The sequence below is a fragment of the Amblyomma mixtum genome, chromosome 1 (assembly GCF_055824585.1).
Source record: "Amblyomma mixtum isolate Tamu chromosome 1, ASM5582458v1, whole genome shotgun sequence".
NCBI lineage: Eukaryota > Metazoa > Arthropoda > Arachnida > Ixodida > Ixodidae > Amblyomma > Amblyomma mixtum.
In genome coordinates, this window is record NC_143012.1 from 312,792,802 (window position 1) to 312,809,504 (window position 16,703).

General features: G+C 43.3%; 1 protein-coding gene across 2 annotated transcripts; it reads right to left on the reverse strand.

Moving 5' to 3' along the window:
- Nucleotides 1-660: 660 nt before the first annotated feature.
- Mys45A (SDA1 domain containing protein Mys45A) lies at nt 661-16,451 on the reverse strand. 2 transcript variants are annotated; one of them, XM_089566964.1, is made up of 20 exons: nt 16,283-16,451; nt 15,942-16,145; nt 14,746-14,928; nt 14,110-14,175; nt 13,419-13,511; nt 13,287-13,364; nt 13,097-13,198; nt 12,281-12,350; nt 12,043-12,146; nt 11,897-11,954; nt 11,708-11,766; nt 11,514-11,590; nt 11,289-11,386; nt 10,883-10,959; nt 9,453-9,567; nt 8,069-8,223; nt 7,353-7,582; nt 5,308-5,392; nt 3,405-3,560; nt 661-734 (listed from the first exon to the last, which is right to left on the reverse strand). In XM_089566964.1, the coding sequence occupies exons 1-20, from the start codon at nt 16,370-16,372 to the stop codon at nt 690-692; spliced, it is 2,145 nt and encodes a 714-aa protein (XP_089423090.1). In that variant the 5' UTR covers nt 16,373-16,451; the 3' UTR covers nt 661-689. The 2 variants fall into 2 exon arrangements, with proteins under 2 accessions (XP_089423090.1, XP_089423091.1); XM_089566965.1 differs by lacking the exon at nt 661-734 and adding an exon at nt 2,044-2,061.
- Nucleotides 16,452-16,703: the final 252 nt, after the last annotated feature.

The window sequence follows — 16,703 nt, forward strand, 5'->3', positions numbered from 1 at the left end:
ATATTTGTCAGAATGTTCAGCTGTTTTTCAGGCTATGCGTAAAATGCAATACTGTATATCGCAGTCTTCGGAAGGCTTGTGGCTATGGAGTTTGTGTTGTATGTGTTTACATGTGCAGCAAAAGGGTCAAAGGGTGACCCTTAACTTGGTGGGGTTTCTGCGTTACGAAATTCATGTGTCCTTATAAATTCATATGTAAACTTCTCTAAATATCTGTGCATTAGCCCTGACCTAGCTGTGTGCATATGTGCAGATAAATCTGTGTTGCCTTCTATTCCTTTCTTCTACAACATTAATCTACAAGCTGACCTGCATGAACGGAAGCAAGTTGACGTTCACAAACACTCCTGGTGTCTTAACCGGCCTCCTGATATATCAACCGTTGTGGAAATGCATTGAACTTCTGAGATTATGTACATTGCTGTCTCTTTCTTACTTTTATTATCCACTACTTTCCTGTTGCACCTGCGGTAAAGCCTGATCTGTTTCCTTTTCTTCCTCGCAAGCATGTTGTTGTCAGGGTTAGTGGCCTGTCATGTGGCCTTGCCCTCTGAATTCACTTCTGGGCACTGCCCTCAACCTACAAGCCATGAATAAAAACACGTGTTTACTTGTGTGCTTGTCACTTTCTCTCCCTTCGCTTCAATGGAAAGACAATGGAAAAAAAAAACTATTTATTTCTGTAGACTTCACTTTCTCTTTTTTTGCTTCAACAACGCATCTCTCAAGGCAATCTGGAATAGCAAAAAGAAGATCGTTAGACACATTTCATTTGAAAATAGAGAAGGACTTCTTGTGCGACATTTAATTCAAAATACTTAGCGCAGTAGGGTACAAACTTGTAGGCAGCTTTTATGTGTACAATAGTACAGTTTTTTCGAGATGTAGAGCCTCAAACAAAAAATGCCAGTGCAGAAGGTTCATGAAAGTCGGGTGACATGAACTTCATCATACCTTTCATTCAAAGCAAAGAAAATGAGCAATAGTGAACAGAGTGAGCACACTTGCTACAGCATGTCTGTGAAGGCACCAAAAGTAGCCATTCTGATGCTGCTACAGGTTAGCATGCAGACAAATTAATATGAGTGAATCTGAACAGAATCAGCCAGCCTCATCAAAGTGCTTCCAAATTGGGAAATTAAGAGGGCTCTGAAGCATAGCTTTCCAGCCCTTTCGTTAGCCACTTTTAGTCCTTGGCCACCCTTAGCGGCATTGTGGCAGACTAACAGGATGGCATCTGTTGGATTACCAAGATGAACTGCCACCACCACCACCACAAGAAGAAGAAAGGGCTTTCAGATTCATAACGTTAAAAAGCATAAAGATGCACCATTAATATGGAATGCTATTAACTGGATGGATCACTTTACATGACCTCTCTGTGTGTGCGACACTTTTTGGAGTATGAGCTGAGCGTTCCACATGAGCCCCACTGCCAGTACAGTCTTTTTTTTTGTTAGTTTTCAATTTTACTTCTGAGCAATCAGCACCATCTCCCGCAAAAGTTTCCAAAGTGTCAGTGCGGCTAAGGGGATAGTAAACAAAAAATCTGCCGCAGAGATTTTTGGCACAAATGGTGGCTGTGGCACCAAAAGTGACCAACACAGCACTTTTGAAACAGAGATGAGCAGAGAGTATTTATTTTAATCAGTATAGTATTTTAATCAACAACACAGGATGCGAGGTCAACCTTGCCTGTCGCAAGCTATCGCCAGCACAGAATGCATGTAAGTGAACGCGCTTGATGTGCTTTTCTTTTGTTGCACATCAATTTTGTTCCGCTTCCTCATGTCCACGTTTAAAGATTCTCTGCCTACATCTCGTGGTTTTATCTGGCTGACACCTTGCCCGATATGGCCAGAATTGATCGGAAATCCTAATCGCCTGCAGCGACGCTGAACCAAAAAAGCAATATCTTGCATCTCCCAGAGGAACAAGTGGGCGGGGATTCCTGAACTGCGCACTGCCAAGCCAGCTTACCTATGGCTCTTCTGAGGGTAGGCTTGACATCATGCCAGCCAACTCGCAGGCAAGCGCACGCTGGGTGCGGCCTAGTGGCTACTAAAACTTAAAAAATACAGCCACCCACGCAAAAATTACCAGAATAAAGACTGTACAGTACTTGGGCAATATATCTTATGAATGTAAATCTGGTGCTTTCTCAACATTTCCAAATTTTAATTGAGAATCCCTTTAACTTCTTTTAAAGCCATAAGCGTTTGGCCCAGTTTGATGCCTCTCTTATCTCTCCTGTCACCAGTTGGCTGCTTTCTTTTCGTAGAGCTGACCCTCATTGTTGTTTTAATCAGAATTGCACAGCGAGCTTGCCACAAATCGTGTCGTCTTTCAGTTTGAAAGCTCTTCATTTATATGTGTCGCTATTCTGCATTGTGGAGGCAACGATGTGGGAAAGCTTCGCTGGCATAAGCTGGACTTAACAGATATTCCGGATTTTGCGGTGCATTCCATGGAATGTGTACGCTCAAATCAGCATGCACTGTCACTGTATTAGGCGCATGCATATTTGTGAAAGGGAAATGATCAAAATGTTCACTTCCCATTCATGTTGCACATAGGCACAGAAAATGTATATCTCTAAAAGCTTGAGCTAAGCCTCGAATGCCTAGGTAATGCACTCGGTCTGTACTGTTCCCATAAATGACACACACATTCTGCAAGCTAAGGCCTAAGCTAGCAAATACAAGGGTGCTGCCCCATTTTCCTGGTCACCTTGGACCTGTATTAGCGAAGGCTCCCACTGAAGTTCACGCATTACAGCACTAGGCTTTTGCGGTATGTACGCCAGCTTCACGACGCGCCGGACATCCTGTGGCAGAGTAAGTGCAGCTGTAGGCCATGGGTAGATTGAAAGGTGAACGGACCGACAGACAGTAATGAGCAAACTCTGCACCATACTACGGGAAATCAGATGTTTCAATTTTTCAGTAATTTCATTACAAATATGGAACACACAATGTAAATCAGTCCTCAATGCTCAAAACGTTTCATTGTGCAAACTACAGAGTATCAAGCCCACTTATGAGAATTAATAAACACACTTATAAGATACAGCTGAGAAGAGAACTGATCCCTTGTTTTTGGAACATACAACCTTCGCTCCCATCTGTTCTTGTCAACGCCCACATGTCGCTCACGATTGGCTCACACCTCTCCAGCTTATCCCCTGTCCACAACTTTCCGACAATATGGAAATCTCAGTGAGAGATGGCACTGGTTGCTCAAAAGTATAAGTAACACAGGCAGTGGGGGTCATGTGGTGCGCATGACTCGAACTCCGAAAAGTGTCTCCCTCTCTGTGTGGACAAGTGGGGTCAAAATCCCTCTGCTGATGCCGCAAGCAAGGTTAGGAAAGAAATGCGTTGCAAAAACTGCCTATTACTTGCCTGTTTTTCACGGAAGGAGCGCTTCTGCTTGCGTTTCAGCTTGTGCTTGACCATGTTGAAGGCCTTGTTCTTGCGTTTCTCCTTGTTGCTTTGGCTAGCAAACTCGCCTTTCTTCTTCTTGCGACCTCCAAACTTCTCTCGACCCTCCCTTCCCTCCTGAGGACCCAAACATGAAGGGCAAGTTAGCATCCACTATGGGGGGCATGTACTGGGTACCATGTACAACAGACTCCCATTAAGACGATTTCCCGCATAAGATGAACAATGTGAGACCTTTGGCTTGTTTCCCATGGGAGTGAATGTAAAAAAAAATCTGCCTAAGTAGAACTGTTTCACATGTCCTTCGGCTAAGACGATCTTTCGCAGCGACCGTGAACCATGCTGACCCTATGCAGCAGTGCTCGTGGGGTGTCTGCACGTCTCTCTCAAGCAAAGGAAAAATTCATAAAACGCTTCCACGCAAGAACGCACACCCCGAAAAGATAGCTACCGCTCAACTCCGCTAAGCTGTGCGGAGAACCTGTCTTGTGGGGAAGCTTTCTTGCCGATGTTCTTCGCTTCGTGTTTCTTCGCTCCTGCCTGCGCGGGGTGCAGAGACGCCAGATCTCGGCATCGTGCACATGTCACGTGCCAAGTGTTGCCACTGGTGGCCTAAAAGACAAGCGGGCGCAAAGTGCACCCGCTCGTTGGCTTAAAGCTTAAACAGCTGGGAACCAAATTTTTAACTGACACAGCGACACAATACTATACATTATAGCGGCGTAGAGAGAACCAGATATCAGCGCGCCATGGGCACTGCCTGCGGCGGATGGAAAGGAACATGGCGCATGTGCTCTTAGAGTTGATAACAGCTACACTGCAGAAGGAGCGAAGTAAGAGAGATGCACAGCTACCCGGCTGGGCATCTTCAGTGCACTCCAGGCCTCAAAATTCAATTCAGGAGCAATAAAAAAAGCAGTTGCTGCACAATAGAGAGATCAAAAAAGGGCGTTGACGAAAAGAAGGACCAACGCTGTTTTCGAATAGGATAACGTGACTTAGTTGAGCTCACTTCATTATACATATAGTGTTCCATTTGTAATCATCCTTTCAAAGCAAGGTCATTTATTCATTGTTTTCATGCAACACACATTTGGACACATGCTCAAAAGGCATTTCTGAAATTTTCTGGTTTCTTCAAGTTCCGTCTTAAAGGGAGTCTACTGTGCATATGGCAATGCAGTTCCCACACATCTTGGAAATAGCAAAGGCTCCCTCTCCCTTTCGCTCGTTTTGTTTTTCTGTTCTCAAATCTTTTAAGAGGACCAATAAAAAAAGGGAAAGGAATGGAGCTTACAGGCAGGCCAGCATGGGCGGGTAGACAGGGTAAAATGTGGGATGTTAAACCAAGTTCTGTCCCAGCTGCTTTGCTTCAGTCTGTTTGATTGTTTATTGAATCTGGCACGTTGAAGTCATGATATCACTAAGATGTGCTTTTCCTTACCCACAATAATGCTCAGATGGCACGCCAGGGAGGGAAAATTACTGGCATTGCTCTGAAAGGCTTAGAACTGCCTGCTTGACACGTCCCAAAATATAACAAGGTTGCACAATCAGGTGTTTTGTTTGTGGCAAACAACACTCCACCTCTTTCCCCGCACGCATTGCTTTAGATTTTTCCTTAGCCTTGTTTTTGTTTTATGTGGTAATCACTCCCTTCCATGTGCTTCTGGCCCTGAGGATAAATAAACGACGACCAAATTTTTGAGGTCACGGTAACTTCAGCATGGTTTTCAAGTAAGTTACTACCTGGTGGCAAGTGGCACTACCCACAACAGCACACAAATACTACAGCCTCAAAAATGTAGATACACAGAAAACAGGAGCAAGACAAATGAATGTAGGGAAGAATAATGTATGGTACCTTGATGGAAGCCAGTCGCGACTCCTTTGTGCTCCTTGGGTTCTTGACCAGCTTCTCTATGTCTCTGAGAGACACGAGCTCCTTCCTGTTGATGATAGAGAAAAAATACAACTGCCAATATGACACTAATCTGCTCGTGAAGGCTTAGTGTTGCACAAGGTTAATCATTCTAATTTATTAAACTGCTTGCTAAAATAAAGGTCAGATATACTGAACAAAGATTAAGGCCCTAGTTTATTATGATTCCGTGAAAAGTCATGGATTTATGCGTTTTTCGTGGAATTGTGTGATAGCACCACATTCTCTTTTTTGGTGGTGTTGTTATGGACGTCTGCAGAAACGACAGTATGATGAAAAAAAAAAAAAGCTTTTTCCTCCTTATTTGCATGAATATAAAGTGAAGATTGCGTTTGAGAACTTGGGCCAATTTTAAAAAGTCATAATGCAATCTCAAGCTTTTTAGGGCAACCATAGCCGAGTACCTGCCCCCAACCTGTTTGCGTCAAAATTGAGAGAAGCCAAGCCTCCGATACTTTAATGCATGCCACCACAGCCGTGCCCCAGCAACTCTGTATTTCAAGCTGCCCAGTCCTGCACCCATCTGCCCCTCTTTGCTTTCCCTACTCCACTCAACTCTTTCTACACCTACACATCCTCAATGACCTGCCTTTTTTATATACTGTATCCATAGACACCATACCCTTTGCACTTGTAATGCAGAGGATATGTGCTGCAACTGTTCTTGAGACCTCATCTGCTTGGGTGTCCATAGCTGTTGAACAACACACACAGATTTCCATGTAATAAATGAGGAAACGGGTAAGAGCATATCAAAATTACTCAGTTCGTCGTCTTGTTTGTCAGCTACATTAAAATAATTTTAGAAGACTAATAATTATAAAATTAATGAACCAACCTGGTTTGCTAAGTCACGGCATTGTTTCAGGTGGGGTAGTGAGGTTTTTAGTCATGTGTCATGAAATGCGCAAATAGCCTGGCCAAACTCTACTGTGCCCGTTGTGTTGTTGGACTGCACAGTTCCATTCTGCTGACACATACTGGTTTGCTCTGCATTAGCAACTCGACACAGAGCTCTTCTTGCACAACCGTTCATTAGAAGGGTGCACTGCAACAGGAGCTGCGTGGGTCTACAGCACCCTTCCCACTGGCTGGGCTTCAGAACCTCACTTATCAGTACAAAGGTAACATCCACAGCACACTAAACACTGGCAAATCACTGCTTCACCAGTGGCTGGTCCCTTGCACATCAGTCGTGTACTGCATAACTAACTTCGAAAGTGAGCTCCAAGGCTACAATCTGATTAATTCATTGTATATACGACCCCCCTCCACCCCCCCAAAAAAGAAAGCTAACCACACCCTAGAGCAGCTGATAGCTTCAACCTGACGAACATGCTGACCTGGCCTCTATTGATAGCAACTGAAACGCAAAAAGGAGAACTATGTTTGACTGCACAACACTCAGCAAATCCTGTAAATGGGATGACCGACTTGCATTGCTTGTATGAACCTTGTTGACATATGCAACACTCTGCAAGGATAGGAATGTGTCCATTTTACCAGCAAGACTGTGCACATAATGTGGCGTTATTTAGTACGTCTAATTTTAGTCACTAGGTAAAATGTTGCCAAAAGAGAGCACACATTTTACTAAGCATGGTCAAGAGGAGAATGCCGACCTCGAAGCCCTTTAGCAAGCACTGAAACATCAGTCGTGTACCACATCACTCACTTTGACAGCTTCAAGCTGACAAACATGCTGACCTGGCGTCTATTGATAGCAACTGAAATGCAAAAAGGAGAACTATGTATGACTTCACAACACCCAGCAAATCCTGTACTAAATTGGATGACCGACTTGCATTGCAGTGAAAGTATGGTACAATGAGAAAGCGAACGGTCGTCGTGCTTCCCAGCAACTGACAGCTTGAAATTAGGCAGCAGACCAATATATCTGGACTTGGCTAATCGAGAACCAAACAAGACAAACACACATTGTGAAAAGCATGGCTAACAGCACTTACCTCTCGCCAATAGCAGCATCGGCCTCAGCAGCAGCAGCAGCAGCAGCAGCAGTGGCAGCTTTGGCATCAGCCTTCTTTGTGAACCGCTGTGGCAGCGCTGCTTTCATCTTCTTTGCAAGCTGAGCAGCGCGAACCTTGGCAAACTCCTGCTGGCTAAGGATTCGGGTTTCTGACACTTGCGCTGCTTTCTGCACCCGCTCCTCTAGGCTGAGCACAGGCTTGCCTTTCTCCTGGTCATTCGTTCATGGGGGAATAAAGGGGTAGGACTTGAGAGCACGGCCATGCACACACTGCCAGGTGTGCAGTGCAGTTGACAACACAGAATGTCCACTATTTTAAACAATAAGAGGGCAACATGAAAAATTGTTTAAAAACTCACATAATGTTGATGCTAATTAAGCCTCACCGCTAATGAAAACTATGTGGCAGACGTCGACGCTGATCACAATCACTAGGATGACAACTGACCGGTCGGGGTATGTCAGGCATTACAAGATTAACAGGCGATTGGAAGCAGGAATGCATGGAAACACTTGGAACACTAACTCCATAACACAACAAATGCCACCAAGGAAGCCAAGGCAATAGTGTGTCACATGTGAAGCTCGGTTGACTAGACAGCACCAAAAGTTGGTCCCCCAGAAAAAGCATTACCTTTAATTGCTTTGACAGACCAAAGCAAGACACTACACTCAATAAGCCAAAAAAATACATACCGTAGAAGCACACTTCTCACTTTCTTCCTTGATGTCTCTGCCCTTGCTTTCATTGCCATCTTTAGTTTCAGGCACATTATCATCGTCATCTGAGTGTTGCACATCTACCCAGCCATCAGAGTCGTCCTCCTCATCGCTACTCTCATCTTCTTCGTCTGCACCATAGTACCACAGGACAGACATTCCACAATTAGTGACGTGGAATTGAAAATAAAAAAAATTAATACAAGCAAATACCAGTTAGCTCTCACCAGGATGACACATGATGCAGAAGAATAACAAATGCAGACATTACAAAAGCACTGTGTTTTCCTCTGTAAAACTCTAGCTCTCTGTAGCTATGCTAAATATGAATTATCATATTCACATGTATATAACATGACCAAGAATATAAAGCAAGGGGAAGTTTGAGACCTCATGAAAATGAAATATATATATATATATATATATATATATATATATATATATATATATATATATATATATATATATATTATGCGATCTCAGCCTGTTTAAACCAATAACAGCCGAAGGCTCAGAAAGAATGGAAACAGCACAAAGGAATACGGAAGCAAAGGATACGTCGATATCATATGAGAGACAACACTTCAGAAATGTGGTCAAATGTGGTTAATTTTTGGTCAAGTGTACAGCTGAGTATATCCTGAGTAGATGCCTCAGGTCAAAAGATAGGTAGGACATTTCGCACTTTTCCACTTGTTAGGGTAAAAAAAACTTGTGCATTCTATATGCCATCAAACTCATCCTGTCTAAATACAGATTATAAACTAAAGAAACTATTACGTTCACCTGTTTTCACCTGAGCTTTTAATTTTATGTTTGGAGTTCTTGCTATGCACCAATTTCTGGCCTTTATCATCTCATCAGCTCATTCATGGTTACTCTTTCCAGTGCTTTTTATCATCTGCAGGTGTCGACATAGTACTGCTCGTGTTGATATGGTTTGATGCATTTGTCTCTTTTTTCTAATTAACTGTCAACATTGATGAGTTGAATTCTGCTGTTTCTACACAACTTTTTGTTTGCTTTTTGTTATTTACTTATTTATCCTTTTTTTATGTATAAAAAGCACTGTATGCAACTTTTCGCTGTCTGCCAGGTGCTGCCATACAAGCCCAATGAGGCTGTGGCAGGCCTGAACTTGTAAAGTGTTTTTCTCAGTGCGCAATAAGATTGATTGATTGATTGATTGATAAGCGGGCTCGACTATGCAATGCAACACACTCTGCCCCGTGCATCACAATGTACTAGTGCTCACTTTGAGCGTCAGATACACCAAGTACAACACGGTGCAGCTACATGTGCATGCTGATGCTATCAGCACTTGAGTCAAATTTAGCTGAACAGATGGACAGGTCCTTACCATCATTCTCCTCTGCATCAACATCCAACACCTCGGCGCCAGGCACAAAGCTGGCAGCTTTTAGTTCACCATACTGCAGAACCTTGAGCTCTTGCGTTTCTTCTGTCGGCTTGCCCTGGAAGATGAGCAAGCGGCATTATTACAAATGACAGCATCAAGCCATAGCCATAACTGCAGCGCCAGGAACTGCGTTCAGTGTGTGAAAATTAGCAACCCCATAAACCGTAAAGAAAGGACTACTCTCAGAGACGATTCTCGTACAAAAGTTTGCACAATACAACGTGCTACTACATTATGTGCCCCTCGGCATGCTAAGGCTATTAAAGAGAGGTCACAAGCACAATATAGCGCTTGTGAATTCGTCCAGTGCCACTATTCCTCTTTTTTTGCAGTTAAGATCAAAGCAGAGACTGCAAGCCTAACTACATCTCACAGGTATCAGTCATGGAGAATACTTAAGCCAGAAACAACACCCTCAGGAAGGGAGAGAAAAACCTGCACCAAAGAACTTGCAGAAAAATCATGTTCAGTAAAATTTAAGAATACAGTAGAATCTCGGTGATACGAATAAAGTTGATATGAATTTCACAATGATACGAATTTGTAAAATTCCATGGCTGGAGTGCATTGTGTACAATGCGCAGAATTTCGGAAGTGCCAAACTCTCTTCCACGCCACTGCGGATGATATGAATGTGCAAACTGTAACCACACCCTCGAGCATTAAGCACTGCTACTACATCACTGATGTCGTGACCACCAGTCACATACCGTGAGTAGCGAGATGTGGCTACAGGCTATAAATAAAACCCGTCAGGCGTAAACAGATCTGCACGAATGCATTTTTCATGCTTCTGCATACGAATCTTGTTTGTTTGGATGATACGAATTTTTTTGCAACCCCGTGAGATTCGTATCACTGAATTCTACTGCACTGAATTGGAAGACGGTGATCTTGAATGCCATCACCAAGAGAAAATAAAAACGAAAAACCACTTGCCTAGAATTTCTGGAGGTTTAGCATCAGCCAAAACTTTCTAACAGAGTGAATGTCTGCAATTATACCCAGCTTATGTGCACAAGCTTGCACTGTTGCCTTCTCCACATTAATACCATCAGCTAAAGCTTGCTCTTCCTCGCAATTCCACGACCCATACATTGTGAGCAACAAAACAGCCTACAACCAAAACTGATTCTCCACGGAAAATTTTGAAAGTCTAGAGTAGAGCAAAATGGGTGCCATTAATTTCAACAGATTAGTTAAAATGAGTTGCACTTTATGTAACAATTACAACACTGTTTTCAAGTACGCAGAGAAAACAAAGTTCCCACCAATCTATTAAATTTTCCATTTTAGCAGCCGCGACTGCAAAACTAGAGGACTATTAAATTATCTGCTTTTTTTTTCTGCAACTAAACAATAAAGCCTACCCTGAACTTCCTTGCCAGCATTTCTGGATTGATAGTCCTGAAGAGGTGTATCACTGACTTGGCAGCTGTTGAGACGTCTGCAAAGAAGAGAATGGCTTCCATGTAAAGACTGCAGAAAGTGTCTCTGCTAGTGAGTGGTAAAGTGTATGATGGTCACTCCTTCCTTGCTAGCTGCAAAGAGGTCACCAGAGAATTGGCCAGAAGCTGAAGATATTAGTTAATGCAATCAAGAATTGCATTAACTTATTGCAACACGTTCCAAATCTTAGCAAAACAGAAACTATGCCAAAATTAGGTGCTCACACAGACCTCTTGCTATGAAACTTTTTTTTTTTTTAGTGCAATGAATTCGAAGAACAAAAAAAAGTTATCCTAAAATGCTACATAAAAAGACCAATGTGCTCACTCTTGTCCCTATAAGACTTGTACTGAGCCAAGTCATGCAGCAGATCTCCATTCATGGCCAGGGGACACCGGGCACACACTTCACGGATTGCATTCAACCTGCAGAGAGCGAATGCAGACATCAGCACAAACTACCTTCACTCAATTTTTTTTTCTCTCTTCCTCTTAAGTTGCATGCACAAAGCATGCACAAAGGCAGTAATAAAGCACTTCGCAGTCAGCTTACCCCACTGTCATGACTTCAGTTGAGTTGCGTTCCGTGACAAAATTATTGGCAATTGTCATCACCACAGGCTCTAGAACCTGAAAAGTCCAATAACATGCAATGACAGATAAAAGCCAGCATCCAAGAAGAACTGTGTCACGAAACAGCACGTAAGGCAATGGGAGGGAGAAAAACAGTGAAAACATAAAACTTGCATCTGGAGGAACCAGCTCATGGGAGGCTTGCGCAGTATACTGCAGTATCTTCGTCACCTCTAGATAACAAGACAAAAGTCAGAATAATTAGGCATGCAAGAAAGTTCAAAGCAAATTTTCAAAAGGCCACATGCAGAAGCATAACACTAATGGAAATCGTGTCATGCACAAGTGTGATGGAGACCTCACCCCTCTGATGTGGCTGGAGGTACCGTTGGACCAGCGGATAGAAGTTGAACACAAACAGCTAGCCGAGAAAATTAAAACGCCAAATGTAAATAATTTTAACTGAATGCCTGAGCAACAAGACAACAGTCTGGGAGAAGCATATTCACCTCGTGAATGCCCATAAGGCGAGAGATCAGGTTCATAACAAGGAGCTTTACTTCAAACTTTTCATTCATGTCTTGCAGAGATTTCAGCAGCTTCTCTGCCATGGCTGAAAGTTTTTCAGTACAGTGAATACAGTGGACATAAAACAAAAACAATGTTCACTGACACGCTGTGTCTGCGACACCAGCAACAGAACAAAAGTTGTGGAGGCAAAAAGAAAATACAGACAATCAAGCTTACACTGCGGGTCATGAATCAGGTGGAGTGCGGAAAAATTGAAGACTTGTGCCTTGTTATCCTTCTTTTGCTTCTGTAAAATTAAAAACATAAAAAAGAGAAAACCGGGTAATGTTTGCTCATACGAACCTTGTAGACATATGCGACACTCAGCGAGGATAGGAATGTGTCTACTTTACCAGCAACGCTGTTCACATAATGTGGCCTTATTTAGTACATCCAATTTTAGTCACTAGGTAAAATGTTGCCAAAAGAGAGCACATAATTTACTAAGCAAGGCCAAGTGAAGAATGCCAACCGAAGAGTGCGCTCAGCATGCCTGTTACATGTTCCCACCTTATCTTGATCAATGAGTAGGCCTGATTGGCCTGCTTCATGCCAGGTGGTGCTGCATGCACCGGTAATTGTAGAAGTTGCACCAAACAAATGAGTTTATGCATTTGATCAATATGTTTTCAAGCTATTTATTTGCACAAGGGTAGCAGGGACAGCTACTTGAACAGAACTCAAAATCCTGCTTTAGGAATTGGATTAGTGTCACATAGGGCCAAGCTCGATCGCAATTGAAATTGGCTGTGTATCTGCACTGAGCTCAATCCAAATCAACTCTATAAGGATCGAAAGTGCCCATGTGACAGTGGTATTGCATACTACTTCCGAACGAAGTGATGGCTCCTGCAGCCAGAAGTCAAGCCCACAGCCTTGTATTATATGACCCTCGTCTGTAATACTACTGCTGGTTGTATGATGTTATTACATGCTCCAACAATAAACTGAAATAAAAAAAAGTTCCCGCTGTTGCACTGAAAGCGCCCTCACCTTTCTAGCTTGCATGGTCTTGTCAAGCATGCGTTTTCGCTTCCGCGACTTCTTGTTCACGCGGTGAGCCATGATGATTTCCTGTATGCTTGGTCCTTCAGGCTATGGAGAAGTAGAGCAAGGTGCCACTTGCGAGCTGGGCCCTCCAACTTCAAAAGTAAGGCAGAGAAAGTAACACTAGGTACACTACCTCAGACTCGCTGCTTGAGTCTTCGTTTTTTTCTGTCTCGTCGCTACCGAGGAAGAAGGTGAGTGCTGTTGCCAGGACCTACGAGAAGCTTGTGTCATGAAAAATGGCAAATGCCTATGTCTTCGCAATCACCTTTGTGGCCTTGTGGAAGCAGGCTGTGGCTATGGCGTTCACCGTTTTCACATCATTCCATACATTCTTCTTGTACAAAGTGATCATCACATCCTGAGAGCAAAATTACAAAAAAATAAGAGATACTATTATATACCAGTGCTTCTCTATGGACATATTTACATAGAACGCACATGCTTCTTACTCTCCTGTACTTGTGACGTGCTTAGAGAAACGCGGCACTAGCAATGTTTATTGCCAACTCCATGCGCTCCAGCTCTACCTGTATCCCATGTGCTATGTTTTGTTGCTAAAAATGCAACTTCGCCTACGTTCCTAACAAACACCTAAAACCAAAACGTTCTGACCAAAGCAGTTGTAAGGTAAGGGCTCAGGTGTTTTGCCTCAAGCCTACAGGTCCAAGGGGATCATGCTCCTCAATTTCTGTGAAGCAACCATGCCACTTGTTCCTACATGAGAAACAAGCACAGTCTGTGCTAAGCAGGCATTGGGACGCAGCTAGATTTGGGGTCATGCTCTTCCATAAATTACTTCTTGGAGCCTGTGCAGGCTGGCAAAAACAAGCGATATTTGCATATCCCAAAGTATAAAACAGACTATGGATCGTGATTATCTGCACACGCAGTCACTGTGCCAGCACTTTTACATATTTTTTTTATGGTAACTCATGTTACAAAATGTTGCTACTTACAAGTGATGTTTTTGCAGCAACTAAGTTGCTGTCCTTCAACATAGTAAACATGAAGTTTTGCAGGGTCTGAAAAATAAAATAAATAAGGGACAATGTACAAGCATGCCAGCATTTTAGTCTGCTTTGAGCAGTTACATAAAAATTGTCAGTGTAACTCCAGTGCCTTATTGCTACTACACCTGCTGCTTCAAACATTTCATTTCATTCCTCAGGAGCTTGTACATATCTTATGGGTCAGCTGCCACAGCTGTATATCCAAAGACCCAGCACCTCTTTAGATTAAGCGCAAGGATGAATCCCAGCATTACAGTTTGTATGGCAGTAATATGCGTTGTGGGGCTAGTTGGTTCATACTCAGATTTCTTTTACGCGCACAGATAGACAACACATTAAGACAAGGTAGACAGGACGGAGCGCAGGACGGAGCGCTCCGTCCTGTCTACCTTGTCTTATTGTGTCGTCTATCTGTGCGCATAAAAGAAATCTCAGTTTGTATGGGCCAAGCACTTCATACATTCGTCTGCTGCAAGCACTAGCTGTGAAATGCTCTCCTGTTACTTGCAGCGCACTTATTATGGTGGTTCTAAAATACGAACAAAAAAAAGACAGAATCACAAAATGCTAACGAAGAAATACCGAGTTCAGCTTGGCATCCTTCCGTTTGGCATTGGTGTTCTTGATGTCTTGGATGATGTGGTTCTTGAGAAAGGTTCTCAGGGCCTTGTCCTGACACCTCAGTAAATTGAAGAAGAGCTCGAGCAGATCAGTTGGTTGGAGCAACCCCTTGTTACGCAGCAGAATCAGGGCTCGGCAGAAGGTCTACACAAAAACAATCATGCACACTCAGTACCAGGAAAGCCAGTTATACCAAGTGCCAAGATCAAGTGTGCTAGTTATATATGGTGGAGTGTGCATGAATGTCAGAGGTGTCTGTACAACAATGCTATTCACAAAACCTCAGCCTTCTAGATGAAGACGTGGAAGTGGCGTCAGCATCTCAACGCTCATACCTCGCAGCACAGTTCGCGCCACAAGATGATTGTATGTAAGTTGAAGATAATGCTAGTAATATAGATATGTGTGAGACAGTTTTCCATGCCGGACCAATGATATAGATGACACTGCGCACCATACACAGCTTCCGCAGTGCAGGTTACAGCAGGAGGCAGTAAAGCAGATTACACAAATGTGCGGATTTTCACAATGTTCCTGGTCCCTAATATGTTAGCTCCTGCGATATGAGAGCAAGCTGCCCACCTGAGCTGAGCTGTGGAAATAACACCACAAGCATGCTGAAGCTTACGTATTTTCGTGGCCTTGGCATGCACTGCGCTATTATATCAAGCAATGTACACACGCAGCATCATTTCTTAGATCGCTTGTTTGCAATGTATTTGCTTCTTTCGCTCTACCTTTGGTGATTACATCATGGTCAGTCGATGCAGACTGCAACTGTGCAAGCGGGCTTTTCACAGATAAGTTTCTGAATAAACCTAGTTGCGAGTTGCACTTGTCGCGTCCTGTCTTCTTGTCCTTCGTCTTTACCTGTGCTTTCAAAATATGGTATGCTATGCCAACTAGCCTTGCCAAAGCAGCACCACCATGATGAAATAAACCTTCACGTCACCCACTAGTGTGGTACATGGTGAAAAACACAAAGCACTGAATGCATTGTACAAGAGCTTATGGTTTACGGCGTTTCTTAACAAAGAGCGATGATCAGAGAGTGCGAACAATAGCTCAAGAGACGTCGTTTTGCACTTATAACGCCACAGCAAAACTTTTCAGCGCCCCTCTGCAGTAAAGAAGCGCACAGAGTGCCACCTACGCACCATTCGCATTTCTGGGTCCAGCTGGGTGTTGTAGTTCTTGAGAAGATCGACAATCTCCTGGGGAAACTGCCTCATCTCTTCCTCGTAGCAATGACTGACTTGCGCGAGAAACATGACCAGATCGTCCAGCTCCTTGTTGTGCTCCGTTGGACGGAGTCGGAAGGCTTGGAGCAACGATTCATAGTAGTGACGTTGCAGGTTAAACTAGAGCAGAAGGGCGGTAAGAAATAATGAACGAGCAATGAACAGAAGACAGCTATAAACTTGAACAGCGCAGACAGGAGCAGCGCACGGCGCGAGCTCACCACGTACATTGGTTTCAAAGTAGAAAGGTTACTTACTTCATCCTTGTAGGACAAGGGATCACGTTTGATTAGATTTTGTAGTTGTGGTAGATTGTTAGGAAGCTTGTTTCCCGCTCTTTGCTTCATTATCTTTTCAGCACTTAGCTTCAATGAAACTAGTTGACACGCGCACGTGCCAACGCCAGCAGTAAACAAGCAGCAGAAGGAGAGCGGAAGCAGCAGAAGTCACGTGTTTAATTGCTTGCGGCTTTGCTTGGCCAGTACTACAGTGTACTAGCCAGTACTTTGACGGTTAAACCCATTTCAGTGAACTTTAACAAAAAAAAAGCACTAAGTTAGAAATTTATTTATGTTACCTAGTCTATAGAATAATTTTTATAAAATTATAGAGTACTGCTTGCGATTGTTCACACTTTTACAGTATTTAATTGCCAAGCACAACAGCGCTGTCGCCATG

Bases quoted from the DNA above. Each gene is read 5' to 3' on its own strand.
- Mys45A (XM_089566964.1), bottom strand. From the start codon at position 16,372: ATGAAGCAAAGAGCGGGAAACAAGCTTCCTAACAATCTACCACAACTA. The intron at 10,960-11,288 runs GTGAGCACATTG...TCTTCTTTGCAG, and splicing joins CAAGTCTTATAGGGACAAGA to ACGTCTCAACAGCTGCCAAG. The intron at 3,561-5,307 runs GTACCATACATT...TTGGGTCCTCAG, and splicing joins CGCGACTGGCTTCCATCAAG to GAGGGAAGGGAGGGTCGAGA.